At 37.0% G+C, this 14,843-nt stretch overlaps 1 protein-coding gene across 4 annotated transcripts in view; it reads left to right on the top strand.

Moving 5' to 3' along the window:
• LUZP2 (leucine zipper protein 2) overlaps positions 1-14,843 on the top strand; it is a 138,946-nt gene that overhangs the window by 10,958 nt on the left and 113,145 nt on the right. For 2 of the 4 annotated variants that reach the window (XM_017826821.1, XM_017826823.1), the window contains exon 1: positions 10,338-10,456. The exons of the other annotated variants lie outside the window; for them this stretch is intronic. In XM_017826821.1, coding sequence (XP_017682310.1) covers positions 10,389-10,456 — 68 coding nt within the window. In that variant the 5' untranslated portion in view covers positions 10,338-10,388. Of the gene's footprint in view, positions 1-10,337; positions 10,457-14,843 lie in introns of those variants that run through there. 4 annotated transcript variants of the gene reach the window in all.

The raw sequence follows: 14,843 nt of genomic DNA on the forward strand, positions 1-14,843 counted from the left end.
CTATCTTTTTTCAGTGGCTTGAATATATATGTGTATATATATGTATACACATACATCTGTTTCTACAGAATGAAATATTTCAAAACAACTGAATTTTTTTTTTCGACAGCTAAGGCATCACACTTGGTTACACTTCTTGCAGATAAAAATACCAAATTATTTCTACAGATAACACTGGTGGGTTTTCTTTTAATATCCTAGTACTTCCTTTAAATGCAAGAAATCGCATTGGAGACAAGTATTGTTTCTGGAAAATACATTAACCTGGAACTATTCTGCCAGCTTCCATTTCTGGTTGGACAGTCTTGAGTTCAGTGTACAAAAAGATAGAAATTTTGTGTAGATTCCTTGTGTTTCAAGAGAATATTATATTTATGTTGGTGATGGCTGTCATTGTGGCACTGCTGAGAGAGAAACTTGAACAATTGTTGTCCTGTTAAAAGCTCACTCAGCACTGATTACCTCGGTGTGTGTTTCTTGGTGGCCTGGCTGTCAGTGTAACCTCCTCTGACACATCCTGAGGTTGTTCCAAATAACTCCCCTGGGGATGGGAAACGGTGGGTGCTTTTACAAAGTCCCTCTTCTTAACTGGCTTTGAAGCTTTTTCAAAGTTTACATTGCAGGTAACCTTCCAAATCTGCTTTAGAGAAAGATCTCAGCCTTTTCAGACCTTTATGTTTCACCTGAACATGAGGAAGAACTTCTTTACCGTGCAGGTGACTGGAATAGATTGCTCAGAGAGGTTGTGGAGTCTCCTTCACTGGAGATATTGAAGAAATCTCTGGATATGATCCTGGCCAATGTGCTCTAGGATGACCCTGCTGGAGCTGGGAACTTGGACTGGATGACCCACTGTGCTCCTCTCCAACATTACCCACTCAGTGATAATTTACCATAATTTCATTGCTTGGAGCACAGTTTTCAGTGGACATAATTTGGAATAGGTGATGTGGTCTGTGTTGGACTTGAGATATTTTTATTTGTGTGGAGGAGAAAGGTGGGAAGATTTCTTTTCCTGTTTGCTTTACTTTATTTTCTTCTTCCAAAAGAATTAATATATAAAAGTTGATTTAAGGGGGAAAAGTGATGAAATCATCCCATCATGAAAAGTGGCTATGGGTGTTTTGGGCATTTGATTTGGGTTTTCTGCTTGGCACTAGTCCAGGGACCATTCTTAATATAAGGGTTTGTCACTTGTGTATGGAAGTGATCTTTTACTTTTGATGTGTTTGGTATCCTGAAGGATATTGTTCTTCAGCAATTTTATGGTTTTTGGTTTGGACAAAGAGTACAGGAGTTAACTGCCCCAACCTCCTGGCATCCAAACATGGAAGGGCACTCCTGTATGCAAAACTTTCTGGCTTTTCTGACTTCTCTTCCTTTTATATTTCTTTGAGAGCAATCTTATTGTGGGGAATAAAAGACATTCTTCTCTCAAGTTTATGGGTTTTCTTTTTATTTTCTGAATGACATTTATGAAAAGTTTGCCCCTAATGGGTACTGAGTGGGTGTTATAGAAGTTTTGTGCTAGTGTCCCAGGTACACCCTTAACAACTCTTTTGTTTATTACTTGAATATTTGAAGCCTTTGCTTTAAAAGCTGTTTTCCTTTGTTTTCTCTTAATGTTTTCTGCAGAGAGTGGTTCATAGGATGTTGCTATTCCTCTGCATAACATGAGCAGTGAAACACAGCACTCATCAGATTAGTACTGATCAGCTTGATAATGTGCTTTCTAATGTGCAAAAGCGAAGAATGCAGTCGTGGCAAGGGCCATTTCTCTTAGAATTCAATAGGCAAGTCAAAAAAAAATCCGATGTATCTGTTAGTAATTGGGCAGTTGCATGTCAACAGGAAGAGCTGCGCATCGTGGTGGAAGGATGTCTCTGTTGCAAATTGAATCTGGATATTTTAATGTTTAAATTTTGGCAGGATCTGTGCCCCTAAGAAAAGAAGGAAACAATGCTCCTATTTAAGAGCCACTCTCTGAGGTCAGTGGCTGCATTGTAATGTCAGAGTCAGGGTAGTCCCTTCCAATTAATAAGCAAGAAACGCAGTGCTGTGTTTCAGAGAGGAGCTGGCTCTGATCGTCAGCTGGCATCTGCAACTTTATTCCAGCTCCAGATCTGGCCATCAACCAAATGGAGACATCTTTTAATTGTGAGCATTGTATCTTTGCCAGCTCAATTAGCGCTTTCAAGGCTTTGATCCAAATTGGTATTTAAGACTTCATTCGAAGGCTGAGCTGCACAAGAACAGCCAGCATTTAACATCAACCACCAAAAATAATCTCAGGTTACCTCTTGTTTTTCAAAACTGAACGAGCACCTGTGAGATAACAGCTGCATACAAAACTGGGCAGGAATATGTGCAGTTTTCCACCCTTCCAGGCTGTATTCATTTGGTGTGATATGGATCAGCTTAGTGCCTATACCTGACACCTTTCTTACTCACCTACGTAGCTAATTCAAAAAGATTGCCTATTTCTTCTGCAGCAGGCAGAAGGCACGGAGGTGGATAAGAGAAAATCAGGTGTTTATATGGAATGTAATGATATCTAATACCTCTCTTTCAAATCTCTCGTTGTCTTTCACTAGCAGAGAGTGTCTGTGCTAAGAGCAGACTGTTTTACTTGTCTAAGTAAACTGTATTAGCTGAGTCTACTTTCATGCATGGTACTTTCTATGTTTATCTCAAGTATTTTCAAAATCTAGAAACATTATTAAGCTGTCAGTAATATTCCCTTATGCTAAGCCAGTGGTGAAGGCACTAGGAGCAAGTATTTATCCTGAAAACTTTAGGGTGATTTGTGTAGAAACACATTTCTGTTTGTTCCAGCAAATGGTGTGAAGGCTATTAGGTCAGAAATTTATTTGTCTTTGCTGTAGAGCATTGTCTGGATAGAATTAAACCCAGGATCAGTCTCACACAAATACAACTGACCCAGTGGAACTAGATCTTGTACCCACACTTTTGTTTTTCTGTGGTCCAGTTTGTCAGATGATCTTAAGTTTATCATTCTGCACTAGAATCCCTATTATTCTTACAGCATTTAATGTCATGCTGTTTTTCTCTCCAAAGGAATTTATGGAAAGAGAATAAAGAAGAAAGGTTTTGGATGAGCAGAATGTGTGATGGAAATGATTGACTCCAGCGTAAAAATGCTGAGAGGAACATGATGAGAAAGAATCCCTGTTTTCTTCTTGGATTATTCAACTGACCTTAAGAAATGACCTTTATAAATGTAGGTTTTTTGATAAATGCTGCCAGAATCATCTAAGCAGTTTCATTAAGGCTGTGCTTTGAAGGGTAACGAGCAAAACTTTTAGAGAGCAAAGCATCAAAAGTTCTGTTATTTAGAAGCAGATAAAAAGAAAATCATGTCCTTGTCTTCTGAAATCAAAATATGAGGTAGACACAATCTGCAGGAAGTAACTGAGGAACAGAAAGATGCTGCATTTTAAATGGATCTTGGATCAAAACTACCTACACAAAACCTCATTTTGGGGTAGTTGTTACTCCATGACATTTTCAACACTTGGTGGTGATGTCCAAGTATGCCTGCCTAGGTGAAACTAGGCAAAAATTATTTGCTTTTTAAATGGTGGTCAGTTATGAAAGCTGATGAAAGTACAGTCAAATATCTTGTGCTTTTGATAGGCCTTCCTCTTGAAGGACTGAGTGCATTGAAGTTAATACTTCTGTCATAGAAACTAAAAACTTGCAAAATAAAATCAAACCATGGCCTTCGACCACTAAACCTTTAAATACTGGGCAGTTAAAACTTACTCTGCTGGGGGGAAATATTAATATTACCAACTTAGAAATTTTTATTAGAATAGTCTTTTATTTTGCGAGTATAAAATGCAGTGTGAATATAGTATTTAGCTATTCCTTAAAATCAGCATTCCTGAAGGGATGCTTCCTTTGAGTTAGGAAGAAGAATTATAGGAGGGAGAGAACTGAAAAACAGTTTCAACTGCCTTTGTTTTTCCTGAAGACCACTGGTAGACTTTAGATTGACAGGATGAGCAACTTTCTGACATATACACTGCTTACCTCTTCCTTTTTTTTTTTTTAATGTCATTTTATATATGCACAAGATAGTGTAGTATTTGTAGCTTTGGATCATAATATATGTTACAGGGTTATGTTTAACTTCGGGTAACCAGAGCTTTTTTTAACTGAAAAGCCAGTCTGTAGCTTTTCCAAGTTTTGATAATTTGACTCCACTGAAGTAGGCGATCATGAAATAGCAGCTAATTTACATTCCAAAACAGAAAGCTTTTTTTTCTTTTTTTTGCCTGCAGGCCTAAGGATTCTTTTTCTCTTGAGATATTCTTTTAGGAGATTCAATAGGGAAGCTGAGTCATAATGACATATAGTGACTTGCAGCCTGGTGTAAAAACTAGAAAAGACTGGCACCCAACTCTTGTAACCAAGCCAAAATGTTTGGCTGTTCACTAGTTCATACTGCAGCCTCCAGTTTAAATCAGTGGATTGAAATAGTTTTAATAGAGTGTGCCTTTATAAAACACTGATGTACAATTAAACGTAATTTCTGATGAAATTCAGTGGTAGCAGGTTGCTGTGGAACAGTTTAGTGAATAAACATGGTAAATATTTCTTACAAAGGAAGCAATTTTGCATCAGTTCGCACGTGGTGACATCATCCAACTCATCAGATGGAATTTAGAGACATTTCAGATTAAGCATGTAATTTTCAGGACAAAAATGTGTTAAAAAGAGTCCTGTTGAGAATAAAAATTGCATCATTATTTTCACTTAGCTGGTGTATCTGTGTAGAGGTTGACAATGTATTACCTGCTGCTTCCGTTATTTTAAAATTATCCCTGGAGTTTTGTTATTCAAAAAAAATCATACTTCTTTTAATCTATTATGAGCCTATTATAAAAGAAAAAAAACAAACCCCCTTTTTGTTAAACTACTCGTTTGCTAGCAATTTAATATTTAATTAAATAAGAGGTGGTCTCAAATAACTATGTAATGGAAAACTGGAAATATAAAATAAATGTGGTTGAGAAAGCCTAGGAGGAGGTAGGACCTAATCCTGTATTGAATAGAGGTTTGTTTGTCTTAGTTTGTACTTTTGAAGCGAAGTGTTGCAGTTGTAGTACATCTTTTAATTTTTTCTTGGTGAAAAATTTCTATTGTTACTACAGAAATAGAAGGTCTTGAAGTGTTAAACCATCATATTGGTGCAACTTGGTTACTTGTTTCTTTTCTGTTGTGTGATTACTTAACTTGGTAACAAATAATGGGAACTGTTTCCTGAAAAAAAAAAAAAAAAGAAAAAGAAAAACCCCCTGAACAACCCAAAAGCTTTGAAAGAGCAGAGACAACTAATGTTTTGAATCTGGAAGATTAATAGTTTTTAGAGAGACTCTTAAGTCTCTGCAATAATCCCCCATGTATGCATTAGTAACAAGAACTAAAAAATGAAACTACACTCTTACAGTAATGCTTGGGGTTTATATTTTGTGGACTGAATGTTGGTCTTCCTTAAAATCAGAAAGAAACAATATCATTTCCTTGAAATGAGAACTTGTTCCTGCTACCAAGAAGTGCATGTAAATATTTATTGGATTAATCCTTCCTGACAGCACTTGGGAGTATCAGCAAAATAGAAGCTTCTTTCTTGTTTTGTTGAAGGTGAAGCAAGATTTGAGTTTCTGTGACTGAGTTACATTTCAGACAATGAAACAGGAATTCTCTGTTAACTTTCCTGTTGTGAATTAACACCTAGATGTCCTGGGAAGTTGGCGTTGGACGAGAGACCTTATTCTTTGAAAGGCAAAAAAAATATTGTTAACATATTAAAAAAGTCTGCAGAGGCAATTGTCAAACTTCTACATATAGTCTGTATAATTTGTCACTAACAGCATAGATTTAGACCTGTGAAATTGCTATAGAGGTCAAGTACAGGGGGGAAAAAAAATAGCAAAGCAGTCTAACTAGTACTTGTGCTATGCATTTAACCTGCACAGGATTCATGGAGTGATGAAGACAGAGTAAGCCACTTCAGTGAGTTCATCATGCAAAAGTCTGCCTTTTAAACTCAGGAACCCAACAATTTTTAAATCACCCACTCTCCTGGTTGATTTTAATGTGGGCATATCCTGGCAAAAGAGCCAGCAGTCAGAAAGGATCTATTTTCAAGTTCCATTGCTTTTAATATTGCATAGGCAACAGCATGCATTAAATGACTTCTGCAGCAAGTAAATGGGAAAAAGCAGCACCATGCAATGTCAATTTTCAGGCTGCTATCACACAGAAGAATAGGTCAGACCTACCTTTTCAGGTTTTCAGCATTAATTAAGATCCTTTGGGTTTTGGACTTGGCGTATGGTTAATGAACTTTGATGTTGGCAAATTACCCTTGGATTTAATATGTGCAGTGCACATAATTGGCTCCTTTTTTTTCCTCATGAGTGTAATAATTCCTTTTCTTACAAATTATGACATAGGTGTCCTTCATATGGAAATAAAGGAATGACTAAATATGGGTAATTTTATTTATTACGTTCTGATGTCACATCAAAGCTATTTCTCATCTCTTTCTTTCCAAATGAAAGTCAGACCTGTAGTTAAATTTGTGTTGAAAAAAAACATTAGGGAAAATGTATTTGTGTATTCTCAAGTAACATGCCATTAGATCCATGAGTTGGATTCCTTCAGTAGAACTACAAGTTACTATTTAAAGAGCTGTGTGAACCAGACTTTGTTGCTGCTTTGCATTTCAGTGTGGATTTACATGATGTTGTACAATGTCAAACACGTCACAGGTTAAACGTATTTGGTCACAAAGATGCCTGGCTGATGACTGGGGAGGGGTTTGGCTGTAAAACTGAAGTCAAATTAAGACTTAAGGTTCAAAATTCATGGCAAGGAAAAAGATTTGATTGTTGTTTCAACTTTCTTTTTCAATAGAATATGCAGCACAGCAGAATATTCTGTTATTTTTACTTGGTATCTTAAAAGTGTGTGCCTGAACCTATTGCAACCACCTGTATTATTGACTAAAAATAAACTGATTCATTTTCTTCAGAAATTGTGTTCCCATTTTAGAAAAAAAATTGTTTCTGTCAGTTGACATGAATAATAATCCTTTTCCAAATAGTTTATGTGGCTTTTCTGAGCTGATTGAAATATTAAATTACCTCTACCATGAGTAGAATAATGTGAATGCCTAGTGAATTAGGAAATATAAAACAATTAAAGCCAATTCCATTGTTTCTATATCTTTAAAAGGCTCACATTTATTTTTATAAATAATCTGTTGGATACAAGTATATTGGATAACTGTTCTAGAAGGATTGCTCCGTACTGATTGTCAGGAAAACTGTCAAATAAAGAGCAAACCTGATTTTTATTGCTTTTCATCCTTCTATGAAACTTCTGTTCTTGTCTAGTTAACCACTAGTTAAGGATAATCTTAGTCAACTCCACTGGAGGGCTCATGAGATAAATAAGACAGAAGTACAGGCAGGAGCAGAGTAATGTGTAGACAAACATGTAGAAAATGCAGATAAAGATAACTGGCAGATTGGATGGTTTTGAAAAGACAATTTATAGAATCATTAAACAAAATGATTAATTATAACACATCAGTTTTATGTTTCTTTTCCTGGGCTTAGCTGTGCATGGTCAATTTAGAATTTAACAGAGGGTAAGAGGATTGCCTCCGTAGAAACTATGGAATCAATTAACATCCTTCCGTTCTTTTAGTGTCAAGGATGTCTTGTAAACCGTAATTCCAGAATCATAAAGTGTGTTACAAGCTATTTGTACGGTCTTAGGTGACTTATAAATTTGATATACTGTAGTTGAGATCAATTTAATTAGAACTTTGATAGAGTTTTTTGAATCTTGGTGAAGGAAGGAAGGAGGGTGGTCAAGGTAGAGGTTTTGTTGGACTTCCAGAGGGTGGATTTTGGCCTATTTAGGACACGGGTTTTGAGAGTCCCTTGGGAAGAAGCCCTTAATAACAAATGGTTCCAGGGAGGCTCAATATACTTTAGGAAAGAAATCCTAAAGTGGCAGGAGCAGGTCATCTGCTGAAAGATGAGCCAGTGGGCAAGAAGACTGGCCTGACTGAACAGGGAGCTTTTGCAAGAACTCAGGAGAGGAAAAAACATTAAGCCTATGACATTTTTCATACAAATGTATTTAAAAGACCTTAATAAAAATAGTATGCTGAGTAGGTGGAATTATTGCTCAATATTGCTATGATGAGTCCTAAAATTTAGAGCTTATTTTATCCTCAACAGACTGTTCAAAAATTTGGTTTTGAAAGACGAAGTGATCTTGGTTAAATATGAAAAGTGAAGTTTTAACCTTTTTTATAATGAATGTTAGTAGGGAGTCAAATTATTTATGCTTTCCTTAAGGAAGCACTAAAAGCCATACAAGAGTTGGTTTTCATAGTATATGTATATTCTATATATGTGCTATTGAAAACATCAAGCCTCCAGAAACTCATTTCATCTGCCCATAACAGCTGATGCAATGCTTTTCATGTTCATAGAAATACATGACAAATTCAAATTTGAAACCTGAAATGAAAGATCTTGAATATTCTGTGTTTAAAAATGAAACCCATTGAGTGCATATTTGATTGTGGAAGTCAGTGAAGTGTGTTGAGTCCCAAAACCAAAAAGGTACCTCTTTATGCTTTACCACTGTTTTAGAACAAAACTTATCGTCAAACTTACTGTCCAGGTGTCACCACATCAGTCACAGTTGGTGTGTGATTGCAGGGGTTTATCTCAGCACTGTTCTCAACCAGTGAACATGGTCAGGAGATTAAGGCAGAATGAGGAGACATGCAGATTGTCAATGCAGGCAGCAGAAGAGTGAAAACTAGGTCTTGAGTCTCAAGGCAAAGTATGCATTAATTTGAGGAGTAAAAAGCTATTTCCTGCTGTTGACAGCAGGAAGTCTTAATGAAACAAAACAGATTCCTTTCAAAATTCTGCTTGAACAGTGTTAAATTCTGTATTACAGTGTCAAACAAGCATGTTGGAAAATGTAAGAATAAGATTTACGTGTCAATATTTGGCAATGGCTCCCTGTGAAATACAAAAATATGAAGTGTAAAGTTATGACACTGACAAGTTTCAGGGAGAAGAAAGTCATCAACTATCTAAAACCAATAATGCAATGGATTTTTTTTTTAATTTATTAATGAGCACATTAAGCCAGATGGCATGATTAATGATTACAGATGTAAATGTGTTGGTCAGAGAAATGTTAAATTAGAGACGTTCACCTTGGATGTTTTGTTTGATTATTATTGCAAAATAGAGAATCCAGTGGTGTTTAAAATTCAGTGTGCACTTGAGATTCTCGACAAAAGAAATCAGCAAATGAAGCTAAAAGTACTTAGATTGAAAATGTTGAGAATGTGTACTGTAGAACATAGTAATTTGCTGAATGTTTATACACATGTTTTGAAAGCTCATTTTGACAGGTTAATCACTGTATATTGGAAAGGAACTAAAAAAATAATTTTGTTGAAAGAACAGAGATTTATCAATGATTTGATTCTGCACGTAGAATTGAGTGTTTTTGCTCTGATCTAAGTACATATGGTCACTGGACTTGGAGCTTTTTGAAATGGACTTTGGCTCTTAAAAAAAAAATTAAGCATTCTGTGCATTCTGGCAATGAACTTTCAAACTGACGGTTGGGCTTTAATTTGTAAATGGATTATGTTCTAAAAAATTTGCTGAGGGGTGGAAATCACTCAGTTTGAATGATATATCCCTCTGTGGTGACTTTTAGCATTGTAATACCAAATGTGTCTGGAAGTGTTCAAGGCCATGTTGGATGGAGCTTTTGCTTCCTGTGTCAGGGTGAGTTAGTAAATAGTGAAAACTTCCAAGTAAACAATGTGCAAATGCTTGCCTGGGGAGCCACTCGGCCCTTTTTTTGGGGACCAAGACCTTCAAACTGTGTGACTCTGCAGAGCTAAACACAGGCACACAAAACACGCAAGTAGGGCAGATCTTTTAGCAGAATTATTTTAGATCTCTGCAGTAGCTGCACAGGTTTTGTCTTTGTCTACCACTTGAGCACAACTTGTCAGGAGATAACTGGGTATCAGTGGTTTGCCATGTGGTTGAACAAGAAAACCCCTATTCTAGTTATTTCTGCAGGGAGGCTGAAGACTAGAAATGCCTTGTGACTTGGAATCACACGTGTAGGGAGATCGTGTGCAGCTGTAAGCAGATGCATATCACAAACACAGAAAAAAAACCCCAGCCTGCTTGTCCACAGCTCAAATATTTTTTTTTTCCCGGTCTTCATTCTGACAGGGGCTCCCAGGGCTTACAGGAATGTGTTTTAATAAATGAAATTACAACCTGATGCTAACAGCACTATGTAGAGAAGCGACAGTGCTTTGCATTCAAACCACTCTCCAGCACACAAGACAGTGAGTATCCCTGAAATGGGCAAGGAAATGGGAGGAGAATCCACACAGTCTGCCTATTCAGTGCTGCTCTGGGGGAAAGAATGAATAATGCTAGTATTTGGCATAATCAAGTAGGTTCCTAAATGATGTGTTAATTAGGCAAGCGGACAAAACAAGAACCATAGAAGCAAAATATAAGTTTAAACAACACCACCAGGTGTGCTAGCTGATACTCATATGATTTTATTTTTATTTATTTTATTTCATTATTTTTTATTTTAAAGAAGTCTGCACCGGGTTAGTAAGCCGTTTAGTTTTTCAAAACCTGTTGTTCCCTGGCAGGCGTTCACCAAGGAAAAGATAATCTACTGTATTTCATCAGTTATAGTGAGAAATCTGCGTGGTGTGATTAACAAACCTGAATCTGCACTTAAGTAAAAGAGAAAATGCTTCTCATGGTAGAATAAAACAGGAAAAAAAAATAGTCAGACTTCTTTCTTTTGCTCATGTTTGCTCTTACTGATCTCAGTGGAATTGTCCTTATCTACAGGGGTGTACATCTCTTAAGCTGGTACCTCCATTATAGACATGAAGTACTGTGTGAAGAAACATTAGAGTAGGAGTTCTAATAGTTTTCATACAGGCTCAGTGAAGCAGAGAGTGTGTTGCCCCAAAATAGGTTCTTTCACCTGGTGTGCAAGAGGCCAGTCCACACCCAGAGTCAAGATATTTGATTTATTTACACTTCTGCACAGAAAGGGGGGCTGGGTGGCAAATCAACCAAGCCAACTACCAACTACAACTACCAAAACTTTTCAGTATTTATATATTTTAGCAAAGAAAGGCGTTGGTGTTCCTTGGCTACAAGATAACTAGTTCTCTTATTAATTTATATTGTCTTCTATTAGTTAATGACTCTCTTATTTCTCATGCTAATTAATCCACATGCTCAGTCTTTCTCTTTTGGGTCAGTGGGTTTCTTGGGTTGGTGGCTCTGAGTTGGTGGTCATGATCTCCCCCTGCCAGAATTACCTTTCACCTGGTTGGTGCCTGATTTCAGCACAGAGTTGCTGGGTTGGTTTTATTAGTTTTTCTTCCTTATCTTGGGGGTTCTGCCAAATGTCCTCCTGGCCTGTGAATTCTGCATTCTTTGTGCCCACTATCAGTGGTACATCTTTCTTCCCAAGCTTAGTTAACCTCCCCCTAGGTCTGAGGTTGTGGAAGCAGGTGAAGCCCTAAACCTTCAAAAGGCAATTCTACCAACAGCTAATTTGTCTTCAACACCTGGACATCACTTAGAGCTTGTTGGCCATTATCTATTTCATGGATTAAATGTTCCTTCTTGTTGACTAGACTTGGAAGTGTGCGAAGATCAAACATCAAAGATCAACATCCTCTCTTAAGAAAATTTTACGTATTTCACATTTTGCGACATGAGGAATGCCTTTACAAGTCGCAGCTAAGAGAATGTCATGTAAAAACCTATTCATAAGATTTGCACATCCATTTTTCATTTTATGTTTTAATCTTTGTAGGGGAATAGAATCACAGAACTGTGCAGTAGGCAGTGCTATAAATCAAAGAAAGGCTGGGAAGGAACATTCTCAGAAGTGCTCAAAATTTCAGAATCTGTTTTGAGATTACTCTAGAGCATTTATGCTTCTAGATTATATAGCTAATCACAAACAATCTTCTGCACAAAAGGCATTCAGGTATCAGTGAAGTTGGACCACAGAATCTCTTTTTGGATAAATACTGGGACTTGTAAAGGTACAGTTTACCCTGGTATAGAAATGTGTCCTCTTAAAATATGGAGTTAGACATGTAATACATAAATTAAAGTTTTATGCTACTCTAGAGGCTTTATCCAAGTACCTTACACTGGGAAAACTACCCTGAACAAGCAGCTGTGCTGGCTCAGGCACAATACCTAATTTCACCTGAATATCTTCTAGCAGAAAAGCAATATAGGTAATCTGTGCCTCCAGAAGGTTTGCCAGGATTGTCTTTATCTCCTTTCCACTTCTTTGTCTCAACCTTCCCATCTCACGCAAAACCTCAGTAGCTATTAATACGGATGTCAGCTTTCAGGTAGGTGCTACAACTGTACCACCGAGGTAATTCCTTCTTCTCTTTTGCTCGTGATCTCAGTGGAGTAGCCACATTCTTAGGTATTAGCACAGCATCTGGGGAAACCTTGATCCTTGGCATGCAGGATTTTCATAAATAGTAGTCGTAATATACGAGACTGAGAGTCAGAAAAGAATAGCTGCACACGGAACTTTATTGTGGATAATTATAAATATCCCCGTTGCTTGACAATTCATAATTTCTTATTGAGGGTTCTCAGTGGCTTCTCATGGCTGTGGTTTGCAAGGCTTGTTTTTTGTTGTTGGTTTGGAGTGTTTTGTTTTCCTTTTTAAAGTAGCATCTAGTTAAAAAATGAAGGCAGTCTAAAGATTTTTTATTGTCATTATAATCAGGTAATAACCTCTATCGAAAAGTATTAGAAAGGTTACTTTATTAAAGCAGTGTCCTCTATAACTGCAGCAAACAGGGAGATATAAAGCCTGAAAACTTAGGAATGCCATTTAGTAAGTACAATGCATGGGTTTTGGTGGGCAGGGTTACAGTCAGTGGTCTTCCTCAAGGAGATTTTTTTAGAAGTCGATGCCCTGTCATATGCAAGGGAACTGTAATTTTTGTACATGCTCTATGAAAGAGAAGACTTCTCATCTAGTGGAGCTGTCATTGCACCATCAGCTTTCAAAAAGGCTGTGCAAAGAAGATGATTGCTGCTCATAAACATGGTTTTGAAGCGTTTCTCCACTTACCAAAGATTTCATTGTGAAAAGGACTTATCCTTTTTATCACGCTTGATCAGCTTATTTTAGTAAATATGGTCCAGTTTATATCAAGATAGCCAATTCCTGTTCTTAGCTCTGCTACAGACCTGCTATATGACCTTTAGCAATAATAATAATAATAATAATAATAATAATAATAATAATAATAATAATAATAGAATTTTGGATGGTAAAGCAGAAAGAATACCTGAGCTGTTAGTTTCTCGCAACAGATTATAATGGAGACTTTTATCTTGCTTTTACTGTGTGTATTAGGAAAAATTCTTTTTCACTTGTTCGTCTGCAAACTTTGATTATAGGAAAAGCAAACCCAGAAATGAATAGCTTTAATCCCTAAGGCTTGAAGATAACAACACACATTTATCAATGAGACACCTTATTCTATGTGCTGCATTTCTCCAATTAGGTTTTGCTTATCTTTGAAACAATATAAACTTTGCTTGTCTTAAATCATAGCCTAGACAAGACATATGTTTTCAGCATACACTGGATCTTTTCATGTTATGTATGTCTTCAGCAGAGTATCCTGAAAAAACTTTGACTTCCAACAGGTGCTTGTTTTAAATATAACTGGTCAGTCAGTTAAACTAATGCAATTATAGTACTGGAAGCAGTTAACTGTGGTACTACTTTAGTAACAAAGTTGAATGGGTTTTACATTGCTTTTAAAATAACATGACATCTTTACGGATTTGTCCTGATTGTTCCACTCCTATTTTTCTGGGATCTAAATGTCTGAGTGATACTGCAGGTAATGCTGTCCTGTAAAACAGTAAAATAACAGTAACAGTTGTAAAAAACAGATTTGGTTCTTCAGGTGAACAACAATGTAGAATTACGCTGTTAACTCTTCTTAACCTCAGGGCCTTTTCTGTTTATTCTACTGCATGCTCTACGCTGCCTGCATGAAATTACACCAAAATTCCTTAGGAAAAGTCTTCAGTGACAGGAAATTCGTGTTTTCCCTGAGATGCTCTCTGATGTGCATCGCCTTTCTCTGCTGACTGTCATCATTAGACAACAGCTCGAGCTCACCAAGACCGAGAAGTCTTTGGTCTCTTTGTTCTTGATGTTCTTGAGTGAGAGCAGTGGGAAGTAACACACACAAACTAAACACAACGTGATGGTGAAGATTCTAAGTCCCTGCTACCTCTCATTTAAGTGGCAGAAAAGTTCAGGCTAATGTAGTGGAAGCACCAAACCCGTGCAGCACAAAGAGAAGGTTTTTGTCTTTCGTGAGCAAGATGATCTCAATAGGTACCTTCAAAAAAAAAAAACCTGCAGAAGTAGCTCTTACTGCTGAGTGGTGCAGTGTCAGTGGGATTGTCCAAAACAGCACTTGTTTGCTGCTGAAAATAAAAGTTTGCAACTGCATCCTGAATCACAGGCCTGAAACACTGAAAACTGCAATAAAATTTGGAAGTTAAGACCAATGCTCTCTGAGTAGCAAAGGTGAAGAAATAAAACAACAGATCAAGGTGAGAGCTCAGAATGTGCTCTTTCATAGTCAGTAAGCAGTCAGTGAATATAATGGACCAGTG

This window comes from Lepidothrix coronata, unplaced genomic scaffold (assembly GCF_001604755.1).
Source record: "Lepidothrix coronata isolate B3197 unplaced genomic scaffold, Lepidothrix_coronata-1.0 Scaffold130, whole genome shotgun sequence".
NCBI lineage: Eukaryota > Metazoa > Chordata > Aves > Passeriformes > Pipridae > Lepidothrix > Lepidothrix coronata.